The 27,421-nt window shown below is 37.3% G+C and overlaps 2 protein-coding genes across 8 annotated transcripts in view; one reads left to right on the plus strand and one right to left on the minus strand.

The window, feature by feature from the left end:
* The window catches only part of EFR3A (EFR3 homolog A), an 81,752-nt gene extending 76,520 nt beyond the window's left edge, over positions 1-5,232 (plus strand). For 6 of the 7 annotated variants that reach the window (XM_035317443.1, XM_035317445.1, XM_035317444.1 and 3 more), the window contains 3 exons: positions 693-796; positions 1,408-1,457; positions 2,238-5,232. In XM_035317443.1, coding sequence (XP_035173334.1) covers positions 693-796; positions 1,408-1,457; positions 2,238-2,343 — 260 coding nt within the window. In that variant the 3' untranslated portion in view covers positions 2,344-5,232. The remainder of the gene's footprint in view (positions 1-692; positions 797-1,407; positions 1,458-2,237) is intronic. The other variant, XM_035317442.1, reaches the window with a different exon arrangement.
* A 3,039-nt stretch (positions 5,233-8,271) lies between these two features.
* Positions 8,272-27,392, minus strand: OC90 (otoconin 90). The gene is given in 15 exon segments (XM_035317447.1): positions 8,272-8,703; positions 8,706-8,971; positions 9,432-9,538; positions 10,114-10,288; positions 10,973-11,071; positions 11,461-11,610; positions 14,018-14,068; positions 15,341-15,397; positions 15,948-15,989; positions 17,508-17,636; positions 18,979-19,091; positions 21,238-21,412; positions 22,430-22,489; positions 22,700-22,765; positions 27,175-27,392. Coding segments are annotated over 15 exon segments (1,581 nt in total). The 5' UTR covers positions 27,221-27,392; the 3' UTR covers positions 8,272-8,658.
* Positions 27,393-27,421: the final 29 nt, after the last annotated feature.

Raw genomic sequence — 27,421 nt, forward strand, 5'->3', positions numbered from 1 at the left:
TGAACAGTGATCTAGCTAGTAGAACTTGGAATTAAGGTTTCCTTATTTCATACAGCTATAAGTAATTACTAATTAATGTTGTCCAGTCCATCAAAATCTGTCAAAAACAGGGATTGAGCATAGACATTTTAAACAATAATTCAGTCTGACCATTTTCCAAAGCTAATTGCTGAAGTACTTTAATTTGTTAGATGCTGGAAAGTTCCAGCTGTTGTTCACTCAGCTTGTGGAGGTATAACTCACTTTTCCCAAATTCTGATTAAAATAATAATAATAATCCTGCCTTCATGTCTGTATGATGCTGGGAGGGAGGATACTCCCTTCTTTTCTCTTGAAGCTGAACCTGGATGCAGTGAGTGAGAATTGCAGTCTGGAGTCCAGATGATGTAGCAGAAATAGGGCTGACTCTCCTAGTGATTAAAGCACATCGTGAGAGAGGGGCAGAACTGGCATCCTCAAACCAGCTTTCATCCTCGAGCTCCATGAAATTGTGTCAGCATTTTGCTTTAGAAGCAGTGACAGCTGACAGCTTGTTTGGGTATGGTTGCATCACTTCAAATACAGTGCTTGTTTGCTTCTGCAGTGCACTTTGTGTTAAAAACACAATGTAAATGAGGACAAAACACTGAGAGATTTAAATCGTGTACTTGATAGGCACAATTACATTTATATTTTATCCTGTTTTTTTAAAGATAACAATGGACTTGAAGAACAAGAAAAAGAAAAAAGGCGTCTTGTGATTGAGAAGTTCCAAAAAGCACCATTTGAAGAAATTGCAGCACAATGTGAAACCAAAGTGAGTTTATGCAATATAGTAGTGAAGATACTAGCATAAGCATTTATAGAGACGTGCTGGCTAATGATTTATGATATTATATCGTTGTTGCTGTTGTTGCTAAATAATAGCATTCAGTACTTTGTCCTCAGCTATTGTCTCTGCAATAATAATTAACTATGTTGGGAAATTCCAGTTACTCCAGTTATAAAACTATACTTTTTGTTGTTCCTACACCATTTGGAAAGGATTGGAAATCTTATACGCTCTTCATCTCAATGTTATCCTTACTGTCTTTGAAACCTAGATTCACAGTCCATCCCTATTTGATCCTGGGATAAATGGAGCAGTATTTATACATTTAATTATTCAAAGTATATAATGACATAACTCCTATCTTTAACAACAAAATCTGCTATATAATTCCTTGCATTCTGAGGCAGGCTCACTCAATTCCACATGTCTCTTCAGGGCTCAGAATCCTTGGAGTAGTGGGAAATGAAATCTAAATTGGAAACGCTACCTAGATTTGCCATGTAGCAGTGTGAAACGCACTGAGTATGGCCTGTCACATTCATTTTAGCTTTGTTCAAGATGCAGTAGTTAATTATTATTATTTTTTTTTCCACCAGGCAAACTTGCTTCACGATAGACTTGCACAGATACTGGAACTCACCATTCGGTAAGGCTTTATGCAAGAAGAATATGGTGAATGAAAAATGAGTTATAAAACTATTGTAATTATGTTCAGGTGGTCATGTCACAGTGTTCTTAAACACACGTAATAGGTAGAAGATAGTCAACTTATCTGAAAACAGTAGTCTTAAAGAGTCACTTTGACTTTCTTGTTGTTATTTTGAATCTTTTAGTTAGTGGAAATTATCCAGAAACCGTGCAATAGCATAAATCCTACATGTATAAATGCCTCTTCAAAGTTTAATTGCTCAATTGAAATTTTTCAAGAGTATCAAAGAGAACATAACTGCCCCCTGACTGTGGCAATATGAAGAGCTTTTATGGTATTATATTGCATTTTAACAAATTTGAAATATTTGTATACTTATGTTCCTATATTATTTTTATTTATATCAGTGGTATTAAGGGACATTATTGTCTTCCCAGAGCTACATTTGTTTGAGAAAGTAATTAGAAATTCAACAACCAAAGTGTTACATGACATTATTGTAGGGAGTTTGTGCACATCTTTGGTGCAGTGTAAATAATATTTCTAAGTAATAAAATGCAGTTTTGTAATTCTGTAACATCAGTGATATGTTTATTTAGAAAAGAGTAGCATTAAAAATTGAGGCATGATAATGTCATTGGAATTTCAGGAACAGGATAAAATACTGAGGGAAAAAAAAATAGATCATTTTTGTTTCTTAAATATTAGCGTATAAAGTTAATAGAAAAAAAACACTATCTGTATAATTATATATATACTGATTGTTCTTTCACACAGTCCTCCACCTAGCCCCTCGGGAACAATGACCGTTACTGCTGGACATGCTCATTACCAATCTGTTCCAGTCTATGAGATGAAGTTTCCAGATCTTTGTGTGTATTAAGTGTCTTCTGAAGTCTGCTGGAAATTATTTAGAGTAGAGTACAATAGAAAGAGCAAGATGAGTTTTCAAATTTTATTGTTTTTCATTTAAGCTAAATTTAAAATAATAATGAATATGAGCCAAAACCAGATTACTTTAGCCAAACTCTTGAATCTGTGCTATTTTTTTTCTGTAATATATTTTAAGTTAGGTTTTCATTTAACGTTTCTTCATTTTCATGTTTCAGTATATGTACAAGTCAGATACATAACATATGTTGCCATGTATATGAATATTTGAGTTATTCTAGGAATCTGTATTTCTGTGAATCCTTTGATTTGAGTCAATGTAATTGAAGAACCTTATAAAGTTTTTCTTTTTTATTTTTTTCCTCTCCTCCTCCTATCTAAATGCTTTTGGCTTGCTTAATCTTAATATATGTAACAGTGGAGTGCTGGCCTAGCTCCCTTTTGTTCCTGCTGTTACAGTTAGTTAACTTGTTTATTTTGGAATAAATGGATAAAAAAAAATACCTTACATGTGTTCAAGTACAATAAATGAAAGAATGGACACATGTTAAGTAGTTTTAATGCATAACACAATGTGCTTTTTAGATATATACTCTAAATATGCTCCAGTATATGTCCCGTGTTTCTTGCTGAGAGCTACTGCTTTACGTAAGAGAGGAGAAATCTCCTCTTGAAACACTGAATTGTGCAATATTTTTCATGTCTTAAAGTGTATAGTTTACAGACTGTACTTTTCAAAATGCAGTAGTATTTTACTCTGTTTTAGTATAAATACATGAGAAATATATTTAGTATAGCAAAAAAATAAACTGGGCATTTTAAATCATAAATACAGAAACTACAATTATATTCTATGGGATATTTCTCTGACATTTATTACAGCTTTTATAATAATATTTTAGAAATTGAAAGAAAAATGGATGAAACTGTTTAAAGACCAGGAATTTGTTACATGTCTTTTCAAGCAAAAGCATTTTTTTAGAGATGCATCTGTTTGTCTGGTTTTGTTTCATTTCTCAGATCTTTCTAGATATGTGGAAAATGTGCTGACTTTCATAGGTTTATGTATCTGAGTATACTATTCAGATGTAAATAAAATAAAACCGATACAGTAAATCATTGAGCTTTTGATGATAATTGTCAAGGCTGTCTTTGACTCACTAAATTCTGCAGGTTAAAAGAAAAAAGCAGGAATAGTTGATGCTGTGAATCGCAAGCTTGAAGTCCCTTACTCTATCTGAATCTGAAGCAACACAAACATGAATGAACGTTCTCAAATGTCAGACATTTGAAGTAGCCAGCATTTATACAACAATCAGGCCACAAACAAAGTGATCTAACTTTGGTTAGCCCTGCTTTGAGCAGGGGCTTGATTAGATGACCTTCAGAAGTCCCAATCTAAATTAATGTATGATAGCATAAGTCTACGAGCTGAATGGTTATTTTTTTTGTCAAGTAGGCCAGCTAATTTGCTGACTGTTAGGGGTATTTGCAAAAAACTACATAAAACAGATTTATAGGTTTTTGAACTGTAGTACAGTAAGCATTCCACTAGACTACTCTTAAAAGTCTAATGTGACAACAGCAAAATTTCAGCTACTTAAACCTATGAGATAACATGCTGATACTTTCAGAAAGCATTCGCAAAACTCAAAAGGTAATTGAGACCTTCTTTTCAGTTTAACAGTGATATCACAGCTGTTAGTGGATGACGAAACAGCCCCTTATCTACAGCATTCCGTTGTGATTTTTACTGCTGCAGCGTATCAGCCTGATCAGACCACAGTCTACACATAATTAGGACTCGTTGTCACTCTAGCTTTTAGTTTTCACTTTTTTTTTTTTTTTTTTTTTTTTTAACGGTAAAATGTAATAGTTTTTTGGCCTATATGAAGAGTGTAATTTTTTAAAGAGTAAATCTTACCTAGAGTTACAATGTAAAACACTTATCCACTCTGTCATTTTTAAGAATAACACTGTGCACTTTTGTACAAAAAAAAAAAGTCTAAAGAATCAGAAATAAAGAATGTACTTCTGTTTGCACTCTTGCAGTATGCAGACTGTGCTGTAAATACAGGATTGTTTCAGTGATTGAATTCTGTTGCATGAATGCTGCATGTGAAAATAACTGACTTCAGCATTTCATTTTCTATTCTGTTTATGAAGTATCATTTATGCACATCATAGGTTTCCATGTTTTCAGTGTTCAATCTAGCTTTGTTTGGGAAATGCAGGTGTTGTGCAGGTATTGTGCAGGGACTGAAGAGCTTGTAACACTCTGTGTTCACATGATATTTAATTTCTTCCTTTCTGGAAATTCAGGGAGTCTGTAAGTTGATAACTGGTTCACTCTGGCCATTTTAGGCAGCTGGAAGATGGGAGTCACTGTAAAATGTATTGTTTTGAAAGCTATTTTAGTATGATGATGATGAATAAAACCAAATGAATCAAGAATGCTGTTTTACAATAATGTTGCTTTGTTTCACTTACCTCTTTATGTTCTTGACACACGTTGCAGAACTTAGAACCTCCATATGCATACTGGCCCTGTATTATCTGCAACACATTGAGTAGTGTCACAGTGTTTATACTTTGGTATCCAGTTTAAATGTATTCCAGCTTTTGCTTTGAGTTCTTTCCCATGGTGTCATTTTGAAAAGCTATGGCTTTTGGTAGTGGGTCACTTTTAAAGTAAATGAATTCCTTTTTAATTTCAAAAAATAGAAATAGCCTGTTGTCCAAAATCAGAGTAGGGCTAATTTCTCTGTTGTTCTGATGGTCATATATTCTGTACTGTATGTAATAAAACAGTTCAATAAATGTAAGAACACACTGTGCAATCTATATTTAAGCAATAAAATAAACCAAAATTTAAAATAAATCTATCCCTAACTTGTCATTTGATTTTTAGAGTTTTCAATTAACACTTGCAATTTTTTTTGGCATTTAAACTAAACCTCATTTTATACACCTGTTTGTTTTTTGTTTGTTTGTTTTTCAAACATAAGCATTGTAGCATTATTAAACTACAACTTTGGCTTACTTTTAAACTATTGCTGCTGGAAAGACTACCGACATTTGAGAAAGCAGTAATTCAAAAATCATTTCCTCGTGACAAATAAGCTTCAAGAAGAGAAGTCAGGCTTTCAGGGCTGACTTTCTGGGTAAGGTATCATGATGTCTGTTTCAAGGAATGATGCAAGAGTTTTTGAAGATCTGTATTCTCCTACAGATACCATTTTTCAAACAGTGATACCATCTAATAGATCTGAGTTTCTGTTTGTTACCCTTTTTTTTTTTTTGGTAGCCTTCACTTATTTACAAAGTTTTAAAGTACACCCTGACACAGGAGGGAAAAAGATTTTACTTTTTTATTGTTATTTTACTTTGAGGAATTTGGGACCTTCTCTTGCTCATATAAGAGATATCCTAGATATAGACAGGTTTATATATCCTAGATATAGATAGGTTTATATATATATATATATCTATATGTATATATATATATAGATATATATATATTTTTTTTTTTTTTAACTTGTTCCTCTGGTCTTCATTTTTGCAGCCATCAAAATTTGGAGTATATTTACAAAATGCTAATAGGGTAGGCATGTTTTTTCTTTTGTCAATATGGCTTATCGTGGATATCAGAAACTTCTATTAAGATACATGGTCATCAACCTTTTTTCTTGCTCACATTGGTCTGAGCAGGATTTTGATTGTTGATACCTCAAAACAATGAAGGGAGAAAATACTAACTACGTGAGGGAGGTTCTTGATTCTTTTTTGTTTGGTTGGTTGTTTTTAATCATATCTAAAGAGAAGGTGAAGAGGTAAATGATAGATTTCGTCACTCATCAGACCAGTCAAGGAGGGGAAGAAAGTCTCAGCCCTGTTTAGCACTGCAGTGCTAACACAAAACCAAGACTTGGAATGTGCTACCTTTTGGAGTCTGGGGGAGTTTGTCAGGAATCTAACCAAGAAGAGATTTTTGCCTTTGTGTGAAAGACTTAACTCATTCATTGCTACCAATTTTAATAACTTTGTGTTGAAGATGTCCAGTACTTCAAAAGAACTTCCAAAGTCTTCCTAAATGATGTCAAGTTGTTCATAAAATCAATTTCCCAAATCTTTGTTTCTTTGGCAGGTTACAGGCAAAGAATATGTGCTTAAATAAGTAAATCTGTACCTACTAAAGTAGAAAATCTTTTTTACATTAGCAAGTAATAATTAGTTGTTTGCTTTGTGGATGCAATTTGGTTTTGGCCAAGTATGTCCCAAATCTTTTAAAACTGTAGTGTAAAGTTACAGTGAGAATGAGGGAAGAAAAAAGCTATGATAGATTTCTCCCTCATTTTGTTCCATTTATTTATTTTTATTTTTAGAGCTATCTCTGAGAATGAATATAGCTAATCATAGCTCGTCTTACTCTTTATCAACACAGTTTTTATGGTAGTAATTACAGAACAATTTCAAAGTTAAATTTTTCCTGAAATGAGATACTGGAAAAAAACTCCCACAGCAGTTAATTACAGCATCACCTAAATAACAGCATATTTATAATGTAATCTTTGTTACTTGATTGATTCAAATGATTCATCTCTATCTCTGAAATTAAAAAATTTGACGTATTTCAGTGAATAAATGCTTGTATTGATTGTATAACCATGAATGTAATCCTAGCTTCTAATAATTAGCCAAAAGGGATTTTTTTTATAGCTTTTTTTCTTAAGTGTGTATTTTAAATACAGGCTTCAGAGCAGAAGCAGTTTTTCATCAATCAGAGAAACGAGCTTGTGGTTTTATTAAGTAGCGATGCACTTAATTCACTTGTTTAAAGGCCAATTTTCCCCGTTTCAGGTAATTAGCCATCTGACCTTTTAATTACAATTTTTATTTCTAAATGCTCTGAAATACAAAAATAGTTTTCCATCACTATGATAAAAGGCTGATAACTCAGAAGTTCCAATTCTGGATTGAGTAAATGTATCAGCTTGTTGCAAATTTGATCCTCAGCACTGCACAAAAAAATGGATGAGCACTGCTCTTATCCTTTGCAGTTTTTAATGCAGGAAAAATGCTGAAGAGGGAATATAACTAACCAGAGGTTTGTGGTGTTAATGACTCGCTCAAGAGCATTCAGTTGCATTTTCACCTGTTGTCACAGTGCCAGCTTGCAAAAGGAGACCAAAATGATGTGGTCCAGTTAAGTACTTCATGGTATGGAGCAACATGGGCAGCATTTCTATCTCCAGCATTGGGTCATTGATCTGTAATGAATACTTTTATGACAAAATTGGAGTTTTAAAAGCAGGATTATAGAGCTTTAGATTTTTCAGAACAGTTGAATCACCTGGCAGTTTGCAGGAACTGGTTTTGTTCAAAGAAATGTTAGTGGTCATCTTTTGTTCTGGGGAAAGTTTATAGAGTGAGGGAAATTTAGAAAGATTTAATGTTTACTAAAACATTAAGTTGCTTCCTAATTTGCTTTTTCATATTTCTTTTCAGTCAATAATAAAAGCCTGCCTTTGTTAAGAAAATTGAAGTGTGGAAATTGTTAGAAGCCTTCCTGGTTCCAAGGCAAAGTTGAGACAGATACAGCTAGTTTTTTTACTCTATTTTTTTTTTTTTCTCTTTTTTTTTTTTTTTTAACCCTATTTTTGCTTTAGCTACTATACACTAGTTTTAGTTGATTCCAGAAAGCAGAACCTTTAACATCCTGAAATCTCTCAAAACTGGAGATAATTATGCATAGTACCCAGGGCTGGGGCAGAGAATATACCTTTCATTGCTGTGATCTAGCTGACCAGCAGAAACTCTGTGGGGTGAAAATTTAAATTACAGAAGAAGCAACACATTTTAACTTAATTACCTTAGATTCATGCTTTGCTCTGTAAAGGAAGAATGTCTGCAAAAGGAGTTGGAGTAGTTGCAGATTGGTTTAATTAAAAAGCTGAAATGTTTAGCCACCATCAGTAAGATCCACTCTGAACCAACTACACAGTTAACAAAAATCAGTCTTTGATCAGAACCAAAATCAGAGCTTTGATCAGAAATCAAATAAAGCGATGCAGAATACCGTCAAATAATTATTTAAGGTAACAGCTGCTCTACATAGACGGACCGTAGTGATGACTTCACTACGGAAAGGACAATACATCTTAGCTTTAAAAACTTAGCCTATTATTATGTCATTAGTGTGCTGGAAAATGTAAGACTGTGTGCAGAGCGATAAGAAAGAGTAAGGTACAGCGGGGCTGGCTGTGAAATTCCCTGTGCCATTTCTCAAGCAAGTGGCCGTGTTTGGTTATCTGCCTTCGTGTTGCCCGGTCCTGGGGTCTCCAGGAGGATGCCACGTGTCTCTCTCTTTGCTCTCCTGAGCGTGCTCCACAGGGGACCTTCCTCCTCACTGCTCTCCTCAGAGCTGGAAATCCCAGCGCCCATTTCTGTGCCCATTGAAGGCCTTTCGTAAGGGCCACTTCGGCATGAGACTTTCTCCTCTTGGCACACTTGTCCTTGTGGAAACTTAAGGCTTTCATTGAAGAAGGCAGAAGCCATACACTCGGCTGCCGTCTTGTCACAAGCACATAGGAGTTTCTCACACAGGCTCCAACCAATACCTGAAAGTGAAAATCCAAAATTAATATTCAAAAGCAGTTACAATTAGTCAACATGTAATTTCTCACAGGTAGATGAGTTTTGAAATAAAATTTTCAAATTCACCTTCAATCATCTAAATATGCCCGACACTGAAGTCTGAGCAGCTGAAGCTGTGACTGGCTTTTGTTGAATTTCTGAACGTAAAGACACCAACAGGTGTCCTTTCTCTTCAGTCAAAAAATACAAATGTAATTCTCTCATCCTGACCTGATCACATCTTGAACAGTGATGTAGTAGCCTTTACCTCAACTAGGAAAAATACTTATGAGCTTTGGAGTAAGCATTGATGAAATGTTGTGAGCTATTTTATTCTGTCTCCCTACTCAGCGCTAGCACATCACAGATAGGGTGGTATTCAGTCTGTAGTACTTTGATAAACTGTCATCAGAAACCAGAAAACATCCTCCAACCCAAACTTACATTTTGGCATATGATCAAAACATACAACTTCAGATCTTGAAGATCCTTCTGCATGGCATCCAAGTTTCTTAACTTGTTCCATACAACAGTGATGAGAGAAGCAGCACCTAAAATAAACAGTAGATGTAACTGGAAAATATTTCATTTTTGTGCATCAATCAAACAATTACTTTATTTATTTTCAATGACCATTAAAACTGAGAAATTACACTTTTCATATCATGAAAATAAAATCCCTAAAGAAGAAAATAATAACATCTGCACTTTACAAACACCTTCCTAATTCATTTGGTATCGCATGCTTAAAGGTGCTGTAGTTTTTTTTGTTTGATAGTTCAATTTCAAGATTTAAAATAGAAATTGCAATTGTGTCCCAATCCTCCATTAGCACCGTCATGAAGTGTTCAAATGCTGAAAATCTGAAAACTGCCAGATGATGGCCAGAGCCTTCACTAGCATTGATCTAGTCTACTTTATCATGTGTGGGTAGTTTTATTTGTGTGAAAGTTCAGGAAAATTTTGTGTGCTGTACACTGTACTTAGACCCCATGTGGCTCTCAACTATTACAAATTTCACCTAGGGAGAAGGTTAATTTGTAAATTAACTGATGGCAAAAGGCATGCTGGTCTTTGTTGGTCCATAGTGCCCGAAGCTAAACGCAGGTTAAAGAAGAGCCCACACCTGTCCAGTGCATCAGTAGGATACCCTCTGCCTTCTTGGCCACAGTAGCAACCGTAAGACTCGAATTCCTCTGGGCATCGCTCAGTTAAACAGAACAGCATTTCTCCTAGCTGCGGCAGCTCCCTCCTCACTCTTCCATTTCCTCTCTCTTGCAGAAAGGTTAATCGTTCACATGCTATAAAGCAAGATGTTATTTGGCATACCATGTTTTCAACAGTTGGGGGCTCCCTTCTGATGATAAAAGTATTTTGAGAACCACCATTTTTATTTATTTATTTATTTATTTTAAAAGACTGTAATATTATTTCAAAATCATTGCTCCAATCCATGACCTATGCCTTTTATAATACCATTGAGCAAGTCAGCAAGAGAAATGGGAAATATTTAATGGACAGAGATTCCCTACAGAGATATAAAATACAAGTCAAAATGGATTGCAATGAGAGTAGTTTGCAACCCTTTGTAATCTTTCATATTTAAATATTACTTCCAGAACATTCAAATCCGTCTGAGAGAAATAAGAATTCAGTAGCTTTTCTCTTGGCTAATTCAGAAAATAGAGTCCTAATGACTCTATATCACTCCACAGTGGTAGCTGGGCAATGACTAAATTCTGCAGAAAGGAACAACAATTTTTGTCCTGACCTTTCAAGTTTTTCATTTGAAATATCATCCATGTAGCATTAAAAGTGTATTCAAATGAAGATGTGCACAATTCCTTCATGGTACATGTCCATATATGCATGTCTAATTGGCTTAGAATAACTATAATCTTTACGTGTAATACAATCCTAATTTTTAATTTGGAGGTAACTACATTTTTCATTAGATGTAACTGAAAAAAATAATCGTAATTTACCTTTTCCTTCAGGTCCGTTGGGTCCCCTGTCAGATGGTGCCAGGTGCAGAGCTACCCCAGTGGAAGCTGTGCCCTGGACACCTCTTGCAGGGCTTGTCTCTGGAGATTACACGTGCACAGGTTAAATTTGTAAAGATTAGACTTGCAAATCTAGAAAAAACTATTCTACAAGTTATGTGACCAAAAGTGCATGTTCTAAGCCATAATCAATTGGTAGTCTTCTAACATTTGCTTAATTCATAGACTGAAGGCTGTTCATTGATGATTAATTAAGTTTTCCTGGTCACTGTTAGAGAGTGAACTACCACTTTCAGCAATGAACACCCTGTATCCTTTCCGAGTTGAGCACCCCGTATCCTTTGTAATCTAACCAGCTTTAGGGAGAAAATGATATTATACGAGTTGGTGAGAAAGGCTGGTTCCTCAGGTAGCTCTGAACAGAATGGAGTAAATTACATTAGTGCAGATGCTGTGCAGCCTGTACTTGCCTTTTCCTTTCATCCGTGTAGATGTGCCTGCAGGAATATTCTCGGTAGGGACAATTTTGACTTCCACTGAGTTAACATCTGCTGGGGAGGAGGCTGGGGAGGTGGTTCTCGCTCCCACAGGGACCACAGCTTCTGAAAATCTGTCCTCTCCTAATAAGCAGAAAGAGAAAAGCAGAAAAAGACATGGAGCAATAAACAGTCAGATTTTCATTTCAGATAATGTCAGAGTAATATCCTGGGGCTGTGAATTGATGGTCATAGAGAAAAAAAAAATCAAGATGAAGATTAGAAAAGCAAAGTGTATCCACATTGGTCACTTCTTCACATCCCTTGCCTTTCAGAAATAAAATAAAATAAATAAAATAAAATAATAAAAAATAAAATAAAAAAGTTGTGCTTCTTAAATATGCCCAATGTAACTGCTAGACTGGGCAGGTAGAGGAGGTGTTGGTTGGTTTGTTGGTTGGATTTTTTTAGCTTGTTTGTTTTGTTTGTGTTTTTGTAAATTTTATATGTTACTGAGATAAATAGCTATGCCAGTTACTAGAAAAAAGAATGTGTTGCTGATTAGTCAGCCATACTGAGAGGAAGTGCAAGTGAGATGACACGAGATATCATTTTCTGAGTAAATAGCCTAAAAAAATATATAGTATCAAGGGCACCAAAACTGATAGCAACATTAGTGAAGGTAGAAGAGGATTTGACTGATGCAGAGCTGAGCAAATGGAGGGTTTACTGCTTTGTAGCCACAAGGAAATATTAAGGGGAAAATAAATTGAAGTTAAATAACAGAATAATTTTAGGGAGGTTCTTTATCCTAGAAGTTACCTTGGTCTTTATTTTTAGATTATCTGAAAATGTAGCATTGACCAGGAATGTTTTGTTGAATTGGGATATTATTTGTCTTTTTTTTTCTTCTTCTTCTTTTTTAAATTTCACTATTTATATAAGCTAATTTGTAAATGAAAACTCTATTTTCAAATAGAAATCAAATTATTTTTTTTTCTTTTTTTTTTTTTTTTTCTAAATGTCGATACAAAGAACATGGTATTTCACATACAAAATACTTCATTTTCAAAGTGACTGTTTGTATAGTTTCCACATTTTGAAAGCCCTTCCTTTTAAATACCCTGGCTTAACTAATTAATTGGATTCAACTCAAATTCATTAATTTTATCCCTCTGAAGTTCTGTTTTTAGTACACATTGAAAATAACCTGTCTGAGGATAAGATAATGGATAAAAAGAGTGAAAATACCACTAAGAACACAGGGAAGCCCATGAAAGGATGTGGGAAGGGATCAATAGCAACATGCTGTTCCTAATAGCTCAGCAAGCTGCTCATTTCGTGATGCTTTGTTTGACAGTGTTGTATTGAAATGAAAGTGATTCCTGCTATGTGTAGATAATATAAGTGGAGTTTGGGATATGCTGCACTTTGCCAAGGATAGATATTACAGATAATCCTCTTATAGCCATGCAGACCTCCAACACAAGACACGCATATTCAGATACATTTAAGTTCAGTGATTCTGAGCAGTGCTTGGTACAGCAATGCCTTTTTCTGGACTGGGAGGTGGACATGGGTGTTATCCAGCAAGTGCAGTCTTAGTCAAAAAGCAGCTCCTTCCTTCCCTCCATATTCAATGTCATTTGACATTTTCTGGTGTATTTACTTCTTCCTGAATGATCATTTCCACATAAAGGGACCACTGAAAACCTCTAAGACATGGTTCTCCACCTACTTTTATCTGTGGCTAAAGGCGTGAGTGTGCTTGAAGCAATAATAACTGCAAAAGGTGTAAAAGCTGACAAGCTGTTAGACCGGGAAGGAGTTCCATGAAATTCTATATATTAAAGGAGGAGGTAAAACCAAAATGAACCCTTCAGGCAGCAAATGCTATGAATGTAATTTAAAGGATCAACCATTGTATCAGAAAATATATTACATGAAGAGGTTTTGCAACTACTTGCATGAGGAGTGCAAACAAGTGGCTGGAGGCAATGAACAGCAAATTCTTCTCAGACTGATTTTACTGACTGTGTTTCTGTGACCTGACCCCGATCTAAATTTGCTTCTGCAGCAGCCCTGTCCTCACCATGCATAGATTTCTAACTGTGGTGCTTCAGGTGAAGTATTGCTATGCCAGTCAAAGGAAAAGAAAAGCTCTGAGTCACTGACCTTTGAGCAAGGGGACAGGAGGAGTAGGAATTGTACCTCTGGGGTCCTTTGTGATAACTGGACAAAAAGAGTCATCATGATAGAGAAGTACCTGCTGCATCTCTGCAGTGCATTCCCAGAGTGACTTTTAGTGAGAATATTATATACTTTAACCAAAAATCATTATTAACCTTTCTTTATAAAGAGGGTAACTAGGAGAAACAAAGTGGTTTGCTCAAGAATATGCAGGTCAGCAGAAGAACTAGAGGTATTATCCAGAAATCCTGAAATTCAGATTTTTACCCATGACAACAATAAAGCCTAACAAACCAAAACCTATTATCACCTGGAGCCAGGAGTGCCCAATTTATCAACAGAAGTATAAGCAGAATCTTACCTTCTGCATTGGAAGTCCCCAGCACCATCTCCTTGGGCTCAAAAGAAACCACTATTGAAGACAGAAAATGTAAACTCAGACAATTTGCCAGCACAGACTTATGAAAATTCAAGCTGCTGAGAAGAACTTTTTCAGCAGAGGAGGAAAGACCCCCCAGCATTTCAAGTATGGAGATGTGCCTGTTTTTCTCTGCAGTGCAAAGATTGTTATAGACAAAGTGATCCTCATAAAATAAGCTCATTGTACCTTTGAATAATGTGCTTTCCACTAACAAAGAAGCAACATAAATATGACTGAAGCAGAAAATTCCCTATTAAATCTATCTGACAGACTACACTGAAGAGAATTAGGTGTAAAATCTCATTGTTGTGCACAGAACAGATGCCACGCTCCTTGAGAACACCTTGTGTTTGACTGCATTGAAAATGAAAATGGATGGGCAGCTACAAACCCAAATCCTTCCCTAAGCTCTAATTTATTTCTTTACCTCATATGCTGATTTTCATATATCAGCTTATTTTTGATAAATTATAAACAGAGCTATCAGGTAATCAAAAAAATCAACTCTGCATCTTTTTGGGTGTGTTTTAGGATGTTGTGATATAAGGAAATAGGTCTTTGCCTTTGAATGCATTTCTGCAGAGTATTTAGCTTTGGCTTAATACAGTTCATGCAGCAATGGTGAAGCTCCTATGGTTTAAAATAGGGACACAACTAGTTAAATGGAAATGGTTCTCCAAATATTTCCTTCACAGTCTGACTAGATATGTTATGTGTGTTAAAAGTTCAGCTTTCTAAAATTTCTATTACAGGCTTTTATCCCTGGGCAATATATTGAGCTTTATGATGAACTATGCCAGTCCAGAGAGCATGAGTAATTGGTTTGGGGAACGATTGGTACAGATGTGCAAATACTGCACATAGCTACTGCTTCATTTTGTATGATTAAACCTCTTTTTCAAGACAACGAGCATGCACCTGGCTGTGGGTGCAGCAGTTGGCAGCCACGCAGCACGGCGCTGCCCAGTGTCCCCCCTTCCACAACCTCTCTTCCCAGGGAATAAAGGTCTGTTCTGATGAAAACAGGTTTTTGCCACAGCCCTTGGGAAACTTTGTGTAAACACCGGTTAAGCACGTTGAGCACACAAACTGAAAAATTGCACCTTCACATTCAGTCCCGAATTGGATCACCAAAATATTGTGTCTACTTTTATATCCGACCACCTAGAAGGGCTGTATGAAAACAAACAGCCTGTTCTTCTGTTTTGTTCTTCCAGCTTTCGGGAGCTGAAAGCAGTGCTTCTTACACTGTTAGTTGCAAACCTTCTTCCATGGATGCTGTTGCAGCCAGTGTTTTGTCAGTCCTGTGATGAGGGATCTCTGCAAAAATAAAAGCATTCTTACTGCAAAGAGAATCGTGGCTTAGGATGCTTGTTAGATAGGAGCTTGGCGTAACCTGGTCAGAGTCAGCAGAATGAAAGTTATTTCCAAATCTTATTATGATTGTACTTTCCATAGGGCTATATTTATGATATAAATATAGCAGGTGTGAATCAAATTATTGTTAAAGTAACTATTAAAATATTTCCTTTCTATCTATTGACTGCTGATAACAAATCCTACTCAAAGAAGTACATTACAATTAGAAAAAGCCCGCAGTCTCTATCACAGTTTTAATCTAAACAAGAAAACTAATCAGCAATAAGCATTCTTTACATTCTCATTTTAGCAGTCGCTTAAATATGTGTCCTGTTGGGAAGATATGAGGATAAGAACTAAATGTTTACATATGAAAAATGTTTCAATCCAGGCACTTGGCTAAGAACCTTACTGAAGCACAACTTCCTAAATACTCGTGTTATTTTTCTCAATTCATCTTGATTTTTCTCAATTCATCTCCAGTCAGAGAGTTAAAGAGGTGAGGACATACCCTCCATGTGAAGTGTTGTCAGCTCTCTCTTGCTAGTTGTTTCTGAAAAGGAGAAAGCTCTCAGAGACTAAAGTGTGAGAAAGGGCTTCGTCAACATTTTATCTCAATAGTACAACAAACCAGGAGTTCAGTGAATTTATTATTTATTAAAGAAAAGGTTTAGGCAATATATCCCCATCTCATTCAAATTTTCTCTGTAATAAAGAATCTCCCAAAATACTTTTTCTGGAAATTTGTTAGATAAGATTATTATGTGGTGTTTTGTTGATGTTGTTGTTTTTGTTTGTTTGTTTGTTTTGTTTTGTTTTCAAAGCCTGAATTGGACAGAACAGCTACACAGAAGGATAATAATATGAGCAAAAATGTTTCATTCAAAGGATTTATTTTTCCAGTAAGAATTAAAATCAGGAGCCTATAATTAGTGGAGGTATTCAGTGAAATAAGATGGCATCTGTCTTTATCAGCAAGAGCAGCATGATTTTCCTGTTAACACTTGACAATTTCTCTTTTATTTGTAACCTGTTGGAGTTGCCATACTTTATATTAGAGTCATCTGATCCAACTGAAAGATTACTGGCTTACACAAAACAATTTTCTGGTACTGATGCAAACTTTGCTGTCATATTTTCTTCTCCCTTGACCTCTTCACTCGGGGATGCACACATGCAGAGCCCTAAATGTGTATAGCTGTTCTTAGCATTGACAAATATAAGCAAAGGGATCAGAAAAACTAGCACAGCTTTTTCATGTCTGGCTCAGCTTGGGAGATTGAAGGTCCTCCCCCTGCGATGCTCTGGTTGCAATGCACATGAATTAAGTTTTTAATCCAGCTCTGTTCCCACAGGCCAGGTATTCAGTCTTACCAGGTTGTAATTTCAGCTACAGAGCACAGGTCAGTGTATGATAATGGAGATAAGTATCCCCTTCACCTTTATAGGGGATTTTTCCTTCCATAATGGAAAACAAGTAACAGAGCAGTGTGGTTCTATTTTTTCCATTCCAGCTACTTTTTGCATGCTTTAGAGGGAGATCTAGCTAGCCATATTGCCAGTTTGGCATTCCTGCCAGTGACCTCAGCAGGTTGCTATCACCCTAAGTAGCACCCAATAGTCAGATTGGCAGGAGCCTCCTGAAAAGAAATAAAGAAACCCTCATGTCTAATTGGACTTTCTTTTTTACTGTTGTGCCTCTTGCCTCTTCTCCTTTCCCTGTGCACCTCCAAGAAGAGCCTGGCTCCTTCACCTCTGCACTCGGTAGTGGAGGAGGGCAATAAGACCCCCCCGGAGCCTTCTCCTCTTCCATCAGGTGCTTTAGCCCCCTTCTGGCTCTGTAACCTTTCCTGGACTTGCTCCAGTATGGCAATTAGCCTGCCTTCTTGTTCTGTCTTGATATTCATTTGAGTAGCAGTAAATGGAAAGGGAACATGAAATGGAGAACAGGACAGACTGCCAGATTTAGCGCAGGAAACCACCCAGCTACTGCTTCCTTCACCTTGGGTCAAACACGATACCAGCAGAGAAGCTGGCAGGAGGGAGCAGTCGGTCAGATCCTGATTGTTACCTGTAACCAGAGATGGACAGAGGGAGACATCCAGCCCATTCAGGGAAGAGTTAATATGGGCACTCGCAAAACACTCAATGGCATCTTTGTCGCATGTGCAGAGGAGCTGTTCACAGGGATCCCCAGTTTCTGGAGACAAAACAAAAATCCAAACAAGGTGCTATTGAGATATCTTTTCCCTCCACCTGTTTTTCCTCCCTCTAAGGTTTGTGTCTATATTCATTAGAGCATACCTATTTATACTCTGATTCTTCACGTTAAACACGTTCACATTTTGTAGTTTGGTTTTGAAACACAGCTCTGTGTAGTCTGCATGGCTTGATGCTGTGCATCGAGTGCAGGAGCAGCTCCTACTACAGAGCAGCGAGGAGCACAGAACAGGGCTTTGCTGCATCTATTTTTTTCCACAGAAAACTTAAGCCAGCTGATACTGAGTTTGACATTTTACAGACTTCATTAAAATAGTCAGCCTAACCCCAGGACTTCACAGTCCTCAGGCGAAGTCTTTCATATACAATGTGTTTTGCTCCTTATAAAGGCTATGAAAGAGTTTCCTGAAAAATACTGTTTTCCCACTTCAAAGACTTCTACCTTTTAGAGCTTCAGAAAACATTGATCTTTCAGAGGGTTCTCACATCTTTCACATTTTTGACAGGGACTATTCATTTAGCTTTCTTTTTTTCTTTCCTTTTTTTTTTCTTTTTTTTTTTTTTTTTAGTTTGAACAAAATGTTTTCTGATTATTAAGCATAGAAAGAGCTAGAAAAACACTATTGATGTTTAAATGTGCTTGGGTATTTATAGACTGGTTCAGAAAACAAAAATGGTTTTCATTTGGAACAAGAAGTGTAAATTGGATCAGATTGTTATTTAAACAAGCTGTGAAGATCTTGGATTTTTGATTCTGCTCTTTGCTGGTAACCTCAAATCCTGTTCTAGAATATAGTTTTCCCTGAGTGCCAGTACTATGTAAAAAAATATATATTAAAATAATTAGGGACAGTACACTCACTGAGATTTCACAACAGCATGGTCACTCTGCCCTTGCTGTGGATACTGTTGTACCTGAGAAGTGTATGTGACCCTGTAAGCAAAGCTTCAGAAGGAGAACTGCTTTTCATGTCATTCCTCAGTATCATCTCCATTCCTGGTGTGTGGAGATACCTCAAGCAATGCTCTGTGGTCCTGCAATGTCCGGGAAGCCTGGAAACCTCATGAGGAGGCTGCCAGTTAGAGAAGTCCCAATAAATTTCTGGCTGCTGGACCTCAGCTCTCCCACTTAGCTGGGCTTTGAAACCTCCTTGTATTCCTATTGGCATTCACCCCTGAGCAGAACACTTAATCCCTCAAGAACCCACAAACAGAGATGGTTTCTGCTTAATTTATATGTGTTTTTTGGAAGATAGACCAGAATGAACTTCTCAGGCTCGGTGAGGCTCTAGTATTATGCCTTTGTGACAGGTTAACCTTACCACAGGTCAGGTTTTCAGCAGAGCAGCTGACATCTGTAGAAATTTTTGATGGGTCCCATGTGCACTCCATCTCCACTGCTTCCTCGTAGCATTTGCGGTGCTGGAAACAGCATCTTAAAGAATGAAAAAACACAAAGTTCAGACAATTTATTTTCCTTTCCATTTAAGTTCAGCCTGCAATGCTCTTTCTGGCATTCCCATACAAGAATGCAAAAGATGCCAAAGGAGGAAAGGGGTCCCACAGTGTCCTAGTTGTCCCTAGGAACAAGAAAGGCTGAGTACTGCTTTTCTCCGAATCAGTCTGGTGAGTTAATTACAAGTACAAAACTCAGTCGTGGCAGCAGGTCTGCAGGCTCTGTGACACCATTGCATTTCACTACCGCTGCAGTAGCTGAGGTCCTACAAAGACACTAGAAGCAGTTTCAGTAAGAAATCCACTGCCAATACCCAAATATCTGCTCACAGCATACTGCCAAACAGAGCCCCACAGCTTGGCTCTGGAGGTCCTGGCTCCAGCCCTGGCACAAAGCCTCTCACTGCAGATTTGGAGAACTATGCAGGAACATCAGAGGTAAGGGTCCCTGCAGCGCCTTGTGAATCACTGTGTCTCATTGGGACTGTATAAATGGGCAGGGTGTTATCCTCTATTTCTTGTTCTTTCTACTCAATGCAACAATCAGAATTAAAATAAACTGTTTAGCCACGGGAAGGGGCCTCAACAAGTTTCTCACAGCAGACTGCAGCAGCTTTCTGCTACCACTACACTACACAGGCAGCTAGAAGCCTTGCCTTTTCCTACCTGCTGTCAAGCAAACCCCAGACACCTGCATGATCACTTTAGCTGTGAGTAGCAATGAAAGTTCAAACAAAACAAGATCCTCATCAGTTCTCTCTTCTCAGAAAGATAAGTAGTAGCCACTTTTTGGCAGGGTGTCTTGAACCAAGAGAACATATTTGCCAGTGACAAAATAATCATCAGTCTACCTTTGCTGCAAACTGCAGTAGGGTTGCCACACTGCTAGGGAAACCTCACTGAGGGACTGCTAACATCTCTGTCCTCTTTCTGTACTGGTGCTGCTCTGCATTGAAATGAAGCTGAGTGAAGCAAAAGCCCAGGTGATCAGCTCTTCAGGTATCAGTCCACTGAGTTGCTTCAAGCTCTCATTTCAGAATGTCATTGTCTTTATTCAGAAAACCTTTCATGAGAAGTCCCCCCCTCCGCCTTTTTTTTTTTTTTTTTTTTTTTCCAGAAGCAGGGTTAGATCTGCATTTTCCCAATGGATGGACTAATTTCCATCTAGCAATAGGCATTAGCCATTGGTGTCTTCACTCAGGAAATTATTTCATTGCATTGCTGTAAATGCTGTAAATGCTTTTTTTTTTTTTTCTTTTCTATTTAGACATAAATGAATCTCAGTTCTCTTTTAATTGATTTTCCTAACTCCTGCTGGTAAAAATGTTTTATTTTTTTTTTTTTTTGCCCTTTTTTTTTTTTTTTTTTTTTTTTTTTTTTTTTTTTTTTTTCACTAGGCCAGACAGGATCTGGAGCAGTATATCTTCAAAGCACGAACTGGAGTTCAGATGGCTTTGTTCCTAGAGCATGGTACCTGGAAGAGTTGTTGAGCTACGTTGTTCTTCTGTGTGCCCAGATGCTCCAGTGTTTCATGTCTATGGCATAGACAATCAGGGCAAGATTTACTTAACCTCTTAACTGCCTCTTGAAGTCACGCTTAGGTGTAACCTGTTTCTATTGATGCTTTAAATCCCCCAGATGCCAACATTTCCATTAAAGTCTACATGCGCTTACCCTGCTGATGTATTACCCAGCTCCCAATAACAGCAGTTTGGCAGGGCTGTAAACCCACTGAGAAGTTCAGATTCACATTCTCCCACTTGTCTTATTAGCAGGCCCTCTGAGTTTTGGCACCAGAGTGTGATTTCAGGATGAGACAGAGTTCCCCAGCACTAAGAAATGAATGAGGTTTTGTTCATAAAGATATGCTCAGAATTTAGCGACACCTGGGTGAGAGATGCCAAGAAGCTGGGTATGATGCTTACTTATTCTATTGCATGAGTGGCCATTCATCACCACCAGTTTAAAACGGCTGTGCCACCAGGATTTTACTGGTGAAATATATGCAGGTGTGGGAGACTGTTCTTATTTCTAGGAAGCATGTCTCCACATTGCAGTGTGGTGAAGTCCTTAAATCATATAGTCAAGTGTTATGCTTCACGACATCTGACATGGATAAGACTTACTCATCGGCTTCGTCCACGGGGAGCCCTTCCATCTCAAACCGGCAAGAGCAGCCATAGTCTTCAAAATCCCTGGGACAAAAGCCACTAACGCACTTCATTTTGTTCATGAAGTTGAGCAGGGCAGGGAAATTAGTGAAGATGGACTGTAGCCAGGTGAAGTGAGAACCCAGGCAGTCTGGAAAGAGAGCTGTCGTAAATGCCTGATGCGCAGAGGTGAGCCAGGCATGGGACACACCTGGGTGGTAGGAGCGTGAAAGCAGAGCCTAAACAAGGCACTAACATGGGGGCATTGTAGTGGGTTTACATGGCAAGGTTTTGGTAGCAGGGGGCCATAGGGGTGGCTTCTGTGAGAAGGATCTAGAAGCTGCCCCATGTTTGGTAAGGGCCCCACTGCTGACCAGAGCTGAGCCAATAAGTGATGTTGTTTTGTGCCTCTCTGAGAGCAGATTTAAGACAGGGAAAAAAATGCTGCGCCACACAGCAGCTGGGAGAGTGAGAGGAGTGAGGAACAGCCTTGCAGGAGCCAAGGTCAGTGAAGAAGGAGGGGGAGAGGTGCTCCAGGCGCCAGAGCAGAAGTCCCCTGTGGCCTGTGGTGAGGACCATGGTGAAGCAGGATGTCCCCCTGCAGCCCATGGAGTGCCATGGTGGAGCAGGGTTCCATGCTGCAGCCCGTGGGAGGGACCCCACAGCACAGGGGATGAGAGTGACCAAGAAGGACCAGCGGAGAAGTGCTATACACTGACCATAACCCCCATTCCCCTGTTCTCCTGCACTGCTCCAGGGGAGGAGGTGGGAAAGGATGGATGGGGGGGGGAAGGTGCTTTTGGTTTCTTTCCTTTGTTTCTCACTTCTCTAGCTTGTTAGCAATAGGCAATAAATCTTATTATCTCCCTACGCTGAGTCTGTTTCGCCCATCACAATAATTACTGTGTGATCTCCTCATCCTTATCTCAACCCTCAAGCCCTTTTCATCATATTTTCTCCCCACTCCTCTTTGAGGAGGGGGAGTGAGAGAGTGGTTGTAGTGGAGCTCAGCTGCCCACCCGAGCAAAACCACCAAAGGCATCAACTAGTGCTCGATACTCAGCAGTTTCCAGTATTATTACAGTCTGGAGAAATTTGCAACCTCAAAATTCCTTGCCCTTTTTCAATATATATATATAGCCGAAATACAAATGGAAAACATACTTACCAAAAAATAATGCAACACTTTCCACATTTTGAAAGACTCCATTCAGTAATGTGGCATTGTCTAAATGAAAAAAAATATATATATTTTAAAAAAGTAGGTGACAAGAATGGCCCCCAGAATACCCCTGGTCTTGCTTCTGTTGTCAAAACACTTTGAGATAACAGTTACTAGCTATTTGCTAACTGCACACTTCCCTGCAGTGTTCTGGGGCAAAAGTCATTCCCCACTGCAGTGCAATACTATAGAAAATAAAGCTTAAAACATTCTTACTCAAGATTCTTTCAGGTGTGTTAAGAAGCTCTGGCAGAAATATCGGTGGCTCCAATTCTTGGCCACCTACCTCGGCAAACAAATTTGAGAAGAAAAAAGATTTTAAAATTGAAAACACAATAACATATTTCATTATGACACATACACTGCACGCATTTTGAATACCTTCCTATACCAACAAGCTGATTTAGCAAAGCAATTAAACACTTGCTTAGCTCCATCCACACTCTGGGGAGTCCAGAAGCATACCAGTAAGTCACACTGGCTTCAACTTAAAAATCAGCCTTTGTTAAGTTGTGGTAGTGCTAGTGAGGATGTGCTCAGCCTGCTATTCCTGTGCTCTTCTGAACAACAAAACTTGCTGGAAATTATTATTATAATTGTATAAAACTGCTTTAGTTGTCCAACTACTTGCATTGTCCCAGATGTTTCTGCTTTGTAACCCTGTGCTCCTGAGTTGCTGGAAGTCAAGAGGTTTGCACAGACACCTCCACAGCTGTGTTTGCTGCTTGCCTCTAGAAATCTTCCAGCAGAGATGGGAGCTGTGACTCCAGCAATCAAGTTCAGGGGAAGCACTGAAAGCCTGGTGGATGGAGCTCGGGTGGAATCAGGCTTGGGTTATGGAAGGGAGCAGCAGCTGATTTACCTCCTCTGTAGCATTAACTACACCTCCCATGCCATTACTCTATAGATAGTGAGATAGTTTTTGTCTTAGACATATTAAGTGCTTCTCTACTTGATGTTTCACTTTGCTGTTTCACAAGGATGCATAAGGACTTACTATCTAGTAAGTCAACATTTCATCAACTTTTTCAAGCCTTTGCTCTTCATTTAGCTATTAGGCTAGGTCGACATTTTTTCCCACCAAAATGATGTTTGCTAAATGATACATAGAAAAGACAGACCTCATAAAAGCGGGAGCTTCTTGGATTGGTTTTGCTGAGCCCTTATTGCCTACAGTTTCTTCATATGTCTATGGCTATTTCTTTCTTAAGTCAATGAAATATATATATATATATTCACATTTGAAGATGCCACAGTATATTTTCTGCACTTTTATTTTTTTTTCCATAATATCCTTTTTTTTTTTTTTTTTTCCTATAATATCCTTAAATAGGATGAAATATAGTACTTGTTCTTGCCTGTCCCACATATTTTCCTTGTTATTATCTTCTGTACACTTTTAGGAGAGAATGTGTTACTCTGAATGCATTTTTTTTTTTTTTTAACACATAACTCAAGGGTATTTATTGGCTCAAGTATCTTAAGACTGAATTTGAAAAAAAAAAAAAAAAGTGATTTTAAAATAATGGCATAGTTTATCTCTCAGAATAATTGGCATTAGTAACTCTGTCCATTTTTATTTTTTATTTTTATTTTTTTGTGAGTGATTCTGGGAAATTGCTGACAGTTATTTTGCTATTCTGTTGTATTTTCCTGCAACAAATATAGGTGTAAGAGAAGGAAGAGGAAGACAAGTAGTGGATTTTTTAGATAATACTTAACTTGAAGCTTAGCAAAGGATTAGGAATTTTTATTTTTATTTTTATTTAAGACTATATAAATGGACCTTGTCAGGATTCTCAAGTTCATTACAACTTGTGGAGTTATCAAGATCTCCCCAGACATTGTCAATATACCTCTAGCACTACATTTGTCAAGTTTGGTGGCAGAATATGAATTGAGGGAGGTAGGAAGATTTTTTATTTTTTAATGTTATTGTTTCCCTGAGAGCCTAAGCCCCAGTGAAAAGCTTTTAGATGAACAGCAAAGAACCAGAAACGTCCCTCATTGTAACAGCTTGGAGAGGAAGAGACAGCTTCCCATAGACCAGAAAAAGCCTCCTGATAAAGGCTGGTATTGCAGTACTGGAGCAAGTCTATTGAATGCTTGACAGCCACAAGGAATTCAGACTCAAGCAAAATAACAATGTGCCTAGCAAAAGAAATAGCATTTAGTGCTTTATATATGTGCACACATTAATCCATGCTTGCTAAAGAAAAGCTGCCACTTATTTTGGGGTATAAAACCTGTATTTCCTCTACAATCACAAACATCCTTGCCCCAAGCTATGGTCTGTCAAGTGTATCTAGAGCCAGGTTTTGAAACACTGTCTATCTCCATAGCTTGAACTCATTGTTGATGTGTAGCCATTGATCATGTAGGCCTTTCAGCAAAGTTTTGGAAAGCATGAAAATTCCATGGACTTGAAAAGAGACAGAGAAGAGGATTGATAAAGGCACATTACAGAGCTTTTGGAAGATGTCATTCTTCCAGCATCCTTCATTTGCATGTAATTCTTCTCAGCAAACTTAATTTGCACACACCAAATTAACTCATACGCCTCTGACACTCCCCTTGAGAAAAATTCCTACCACAGGGTCAGCTGCTTGGTAAACTTTTAGTTTTTCTAATCCTTTTGTTACTAAGAATGGTATTTCTGATTGTCAGTGAGTCAATATCAATGAATCAATGTTTGCTAACAAGATTGCTTAATTTTATTTAAATTTTGGGATAGGGACAATGAGAAAATACCTTCTGCATTAATCATGCTGTTTTCTTCTTTTTCTATCATGTCTTTTGGGGCTCATGTTCCCACCTTGTTCCTTGTATAGTCAGTGAAAGACTGCAGTACAGAAATAAATCTTTTAAATCACAGAACACCCTGGGGAGGTCAGCTTCTCTCACCTTTCTCTACAACCTGCTAAATGACTTGGCACATGTCCTGAAAAGACTTGTGTGATACATCAGCCCTTGGGCTTTCCAGTTGTATGCGTTAGCCACAGAGTTTCTTTCATCATTCAGATGCATGCAAAAATAGCTTCTGGACTGTGTCTGTGATGTTGATACTCTGACAGTACTTTTCAGAAGTTTTATATGAACAAAGCCCAACATTTTTTTTTAATAATAATAATAATAATAATAAATCAGTGGACCTCCAGTTGTTCTTGCAGTCATGTTTAATTAAAATGTCAAAATATAGGGCATGGATGCATTCATTATAATTCTTGGGGAGCAGAAACATTGATTGTGCTAGGAAAAATAAGGGTGCAGCAAACCCAACCTATTTGATTTATTCAGGGTAAATCGCATTAGTTCATCACAAAGATACTAATTCATGCACAGATATTTGTTTCAGTCTGAACATAGAGATCTGCAGAAAGAATCCCACATAAGTATAAATCAACAATCCTTTCCAACCCCCCAAATTGTCTAGGTTAACATTTCAAAGCTTTGTGTTTAGACTGTGCTTAGCTGGAGGAAAAAAATAAAATAAAATAAAATAAATAAAATTCTGACAGCTGTGGCATAGCTTTTTGAGGTTTTGAGCAAAAATGTCTTTCAAATACTATGCCAGAAAAATTTCTAGGTGCCCAGATATTTGTGAGTGCACTAGATATTATCAATATATACAGTCACATTTACATCTGAAGACAAGTATCCTGTCTTTAATTATTTTAGGAGAAGATTAAATATCCGTATTTTTTTTCCCCTCTAAAACATGGTGCCATGGTGCTTGTAATTTGGCATTCCCTGTATTTGCAGTGGAAAAATGCTGAAATTGTTACTGATTTCTATTCATGCAGTAGGAGTCTTAAGACTTGATTTCAATATTATAATTTCTCCATGCATTTTGTGTTAGACCAGTTTCTTTACTGCCTTTAATGCATGTGACCCCTTAGAAGAGAGGCAATGAGTGAAGGTGAGGTAGGTCATTGTAGAATTTTGTGTGTGCAGAGGTGCTGGGCTTTCTTTTCACTTCAGAAATAACCCCACAGAAAAAAAAACATAAATGGTGTTAGACCTTCTAAGAACCCTTTTCTTCACCTGCATGTTGTTACTTATAATGACATTCCCACACAAATGCACAGATTGCAGAAATTTGAAACGTTTTCCCTCTCTGTCACTGGATCACTTGGAAGCTCATTCACTACATGACAGCAAAATCTGAAGAGTTATATGAATAATAATAATAATAAAAAATAAAATATTCAAATAAAATTTCAAGGAGGAGCTTTAGATGAGCTTGAGTGATATTTCAGGACCCACTTAATGGTGTGGAGAATTTAGATAATAAGCATGTGTTTAATGAATGGGATCTGTAGTAGAATCTCTAGTAGAATCTCTATATATGTAATCTTTCATAATCTTTCACTTTTTTTTTTCTTTTTTTTTATTTTATTTTTATTTTTTTTTCTTTCTAAAGGATTTAAGATTGTGACCAAATGCTAGCAGTAGGGAAGTTGCAATTTTTTGTTTAAATGTTTTAACTCCACTGAATGTTTCTTGCTTTATGACAAGTCCTGAGAAAAACACATTTTACTACTACTCCATAATTACAGTGCATTTGGATATTGAACAACAAGGTTTGAAGGGGTAGAAGATGTCTAGAGCTCTACATCTATGTGCATATACTTAAAACAATATTTAGGAATAAATACTAAATAATCATAAAAAATTAAATGGTGACTTACCACTGTGCAACACCATTGACATAAACACCAGAAGAATTGCAATCATTTTTGGTTTAATCCAAAGACAAGAAAAAAATCACACAGAAGACTGATGTGCCTGATGAGTTAAGTAAAATATAAGGCAGGATGTTATTTCTTGAATCTGAGAGTAGGAAGACATTATCTTAGAAATTTATTCTTTTGTAACCTGGCCATATTTCTGCTCGATGCAATATGTTTTTTACCCTTATCACAGTAAGTGCACATA

Source organism: Oxyura jamaicensis, chromosome 2 (genome assembly GCF_011077185.1).
Source record: "Oxyura jamaicensis isolate SHBP4307 breed ruddy duck chromosome 2, BPBGC_Ojam_1.0, whole genome shotgun sequence".
NCBI lineage: Eukaryota > Metazoa > Chordata > Aves > Anseriformes > Anatidae > Oxyura > Oxyura jamaicensis.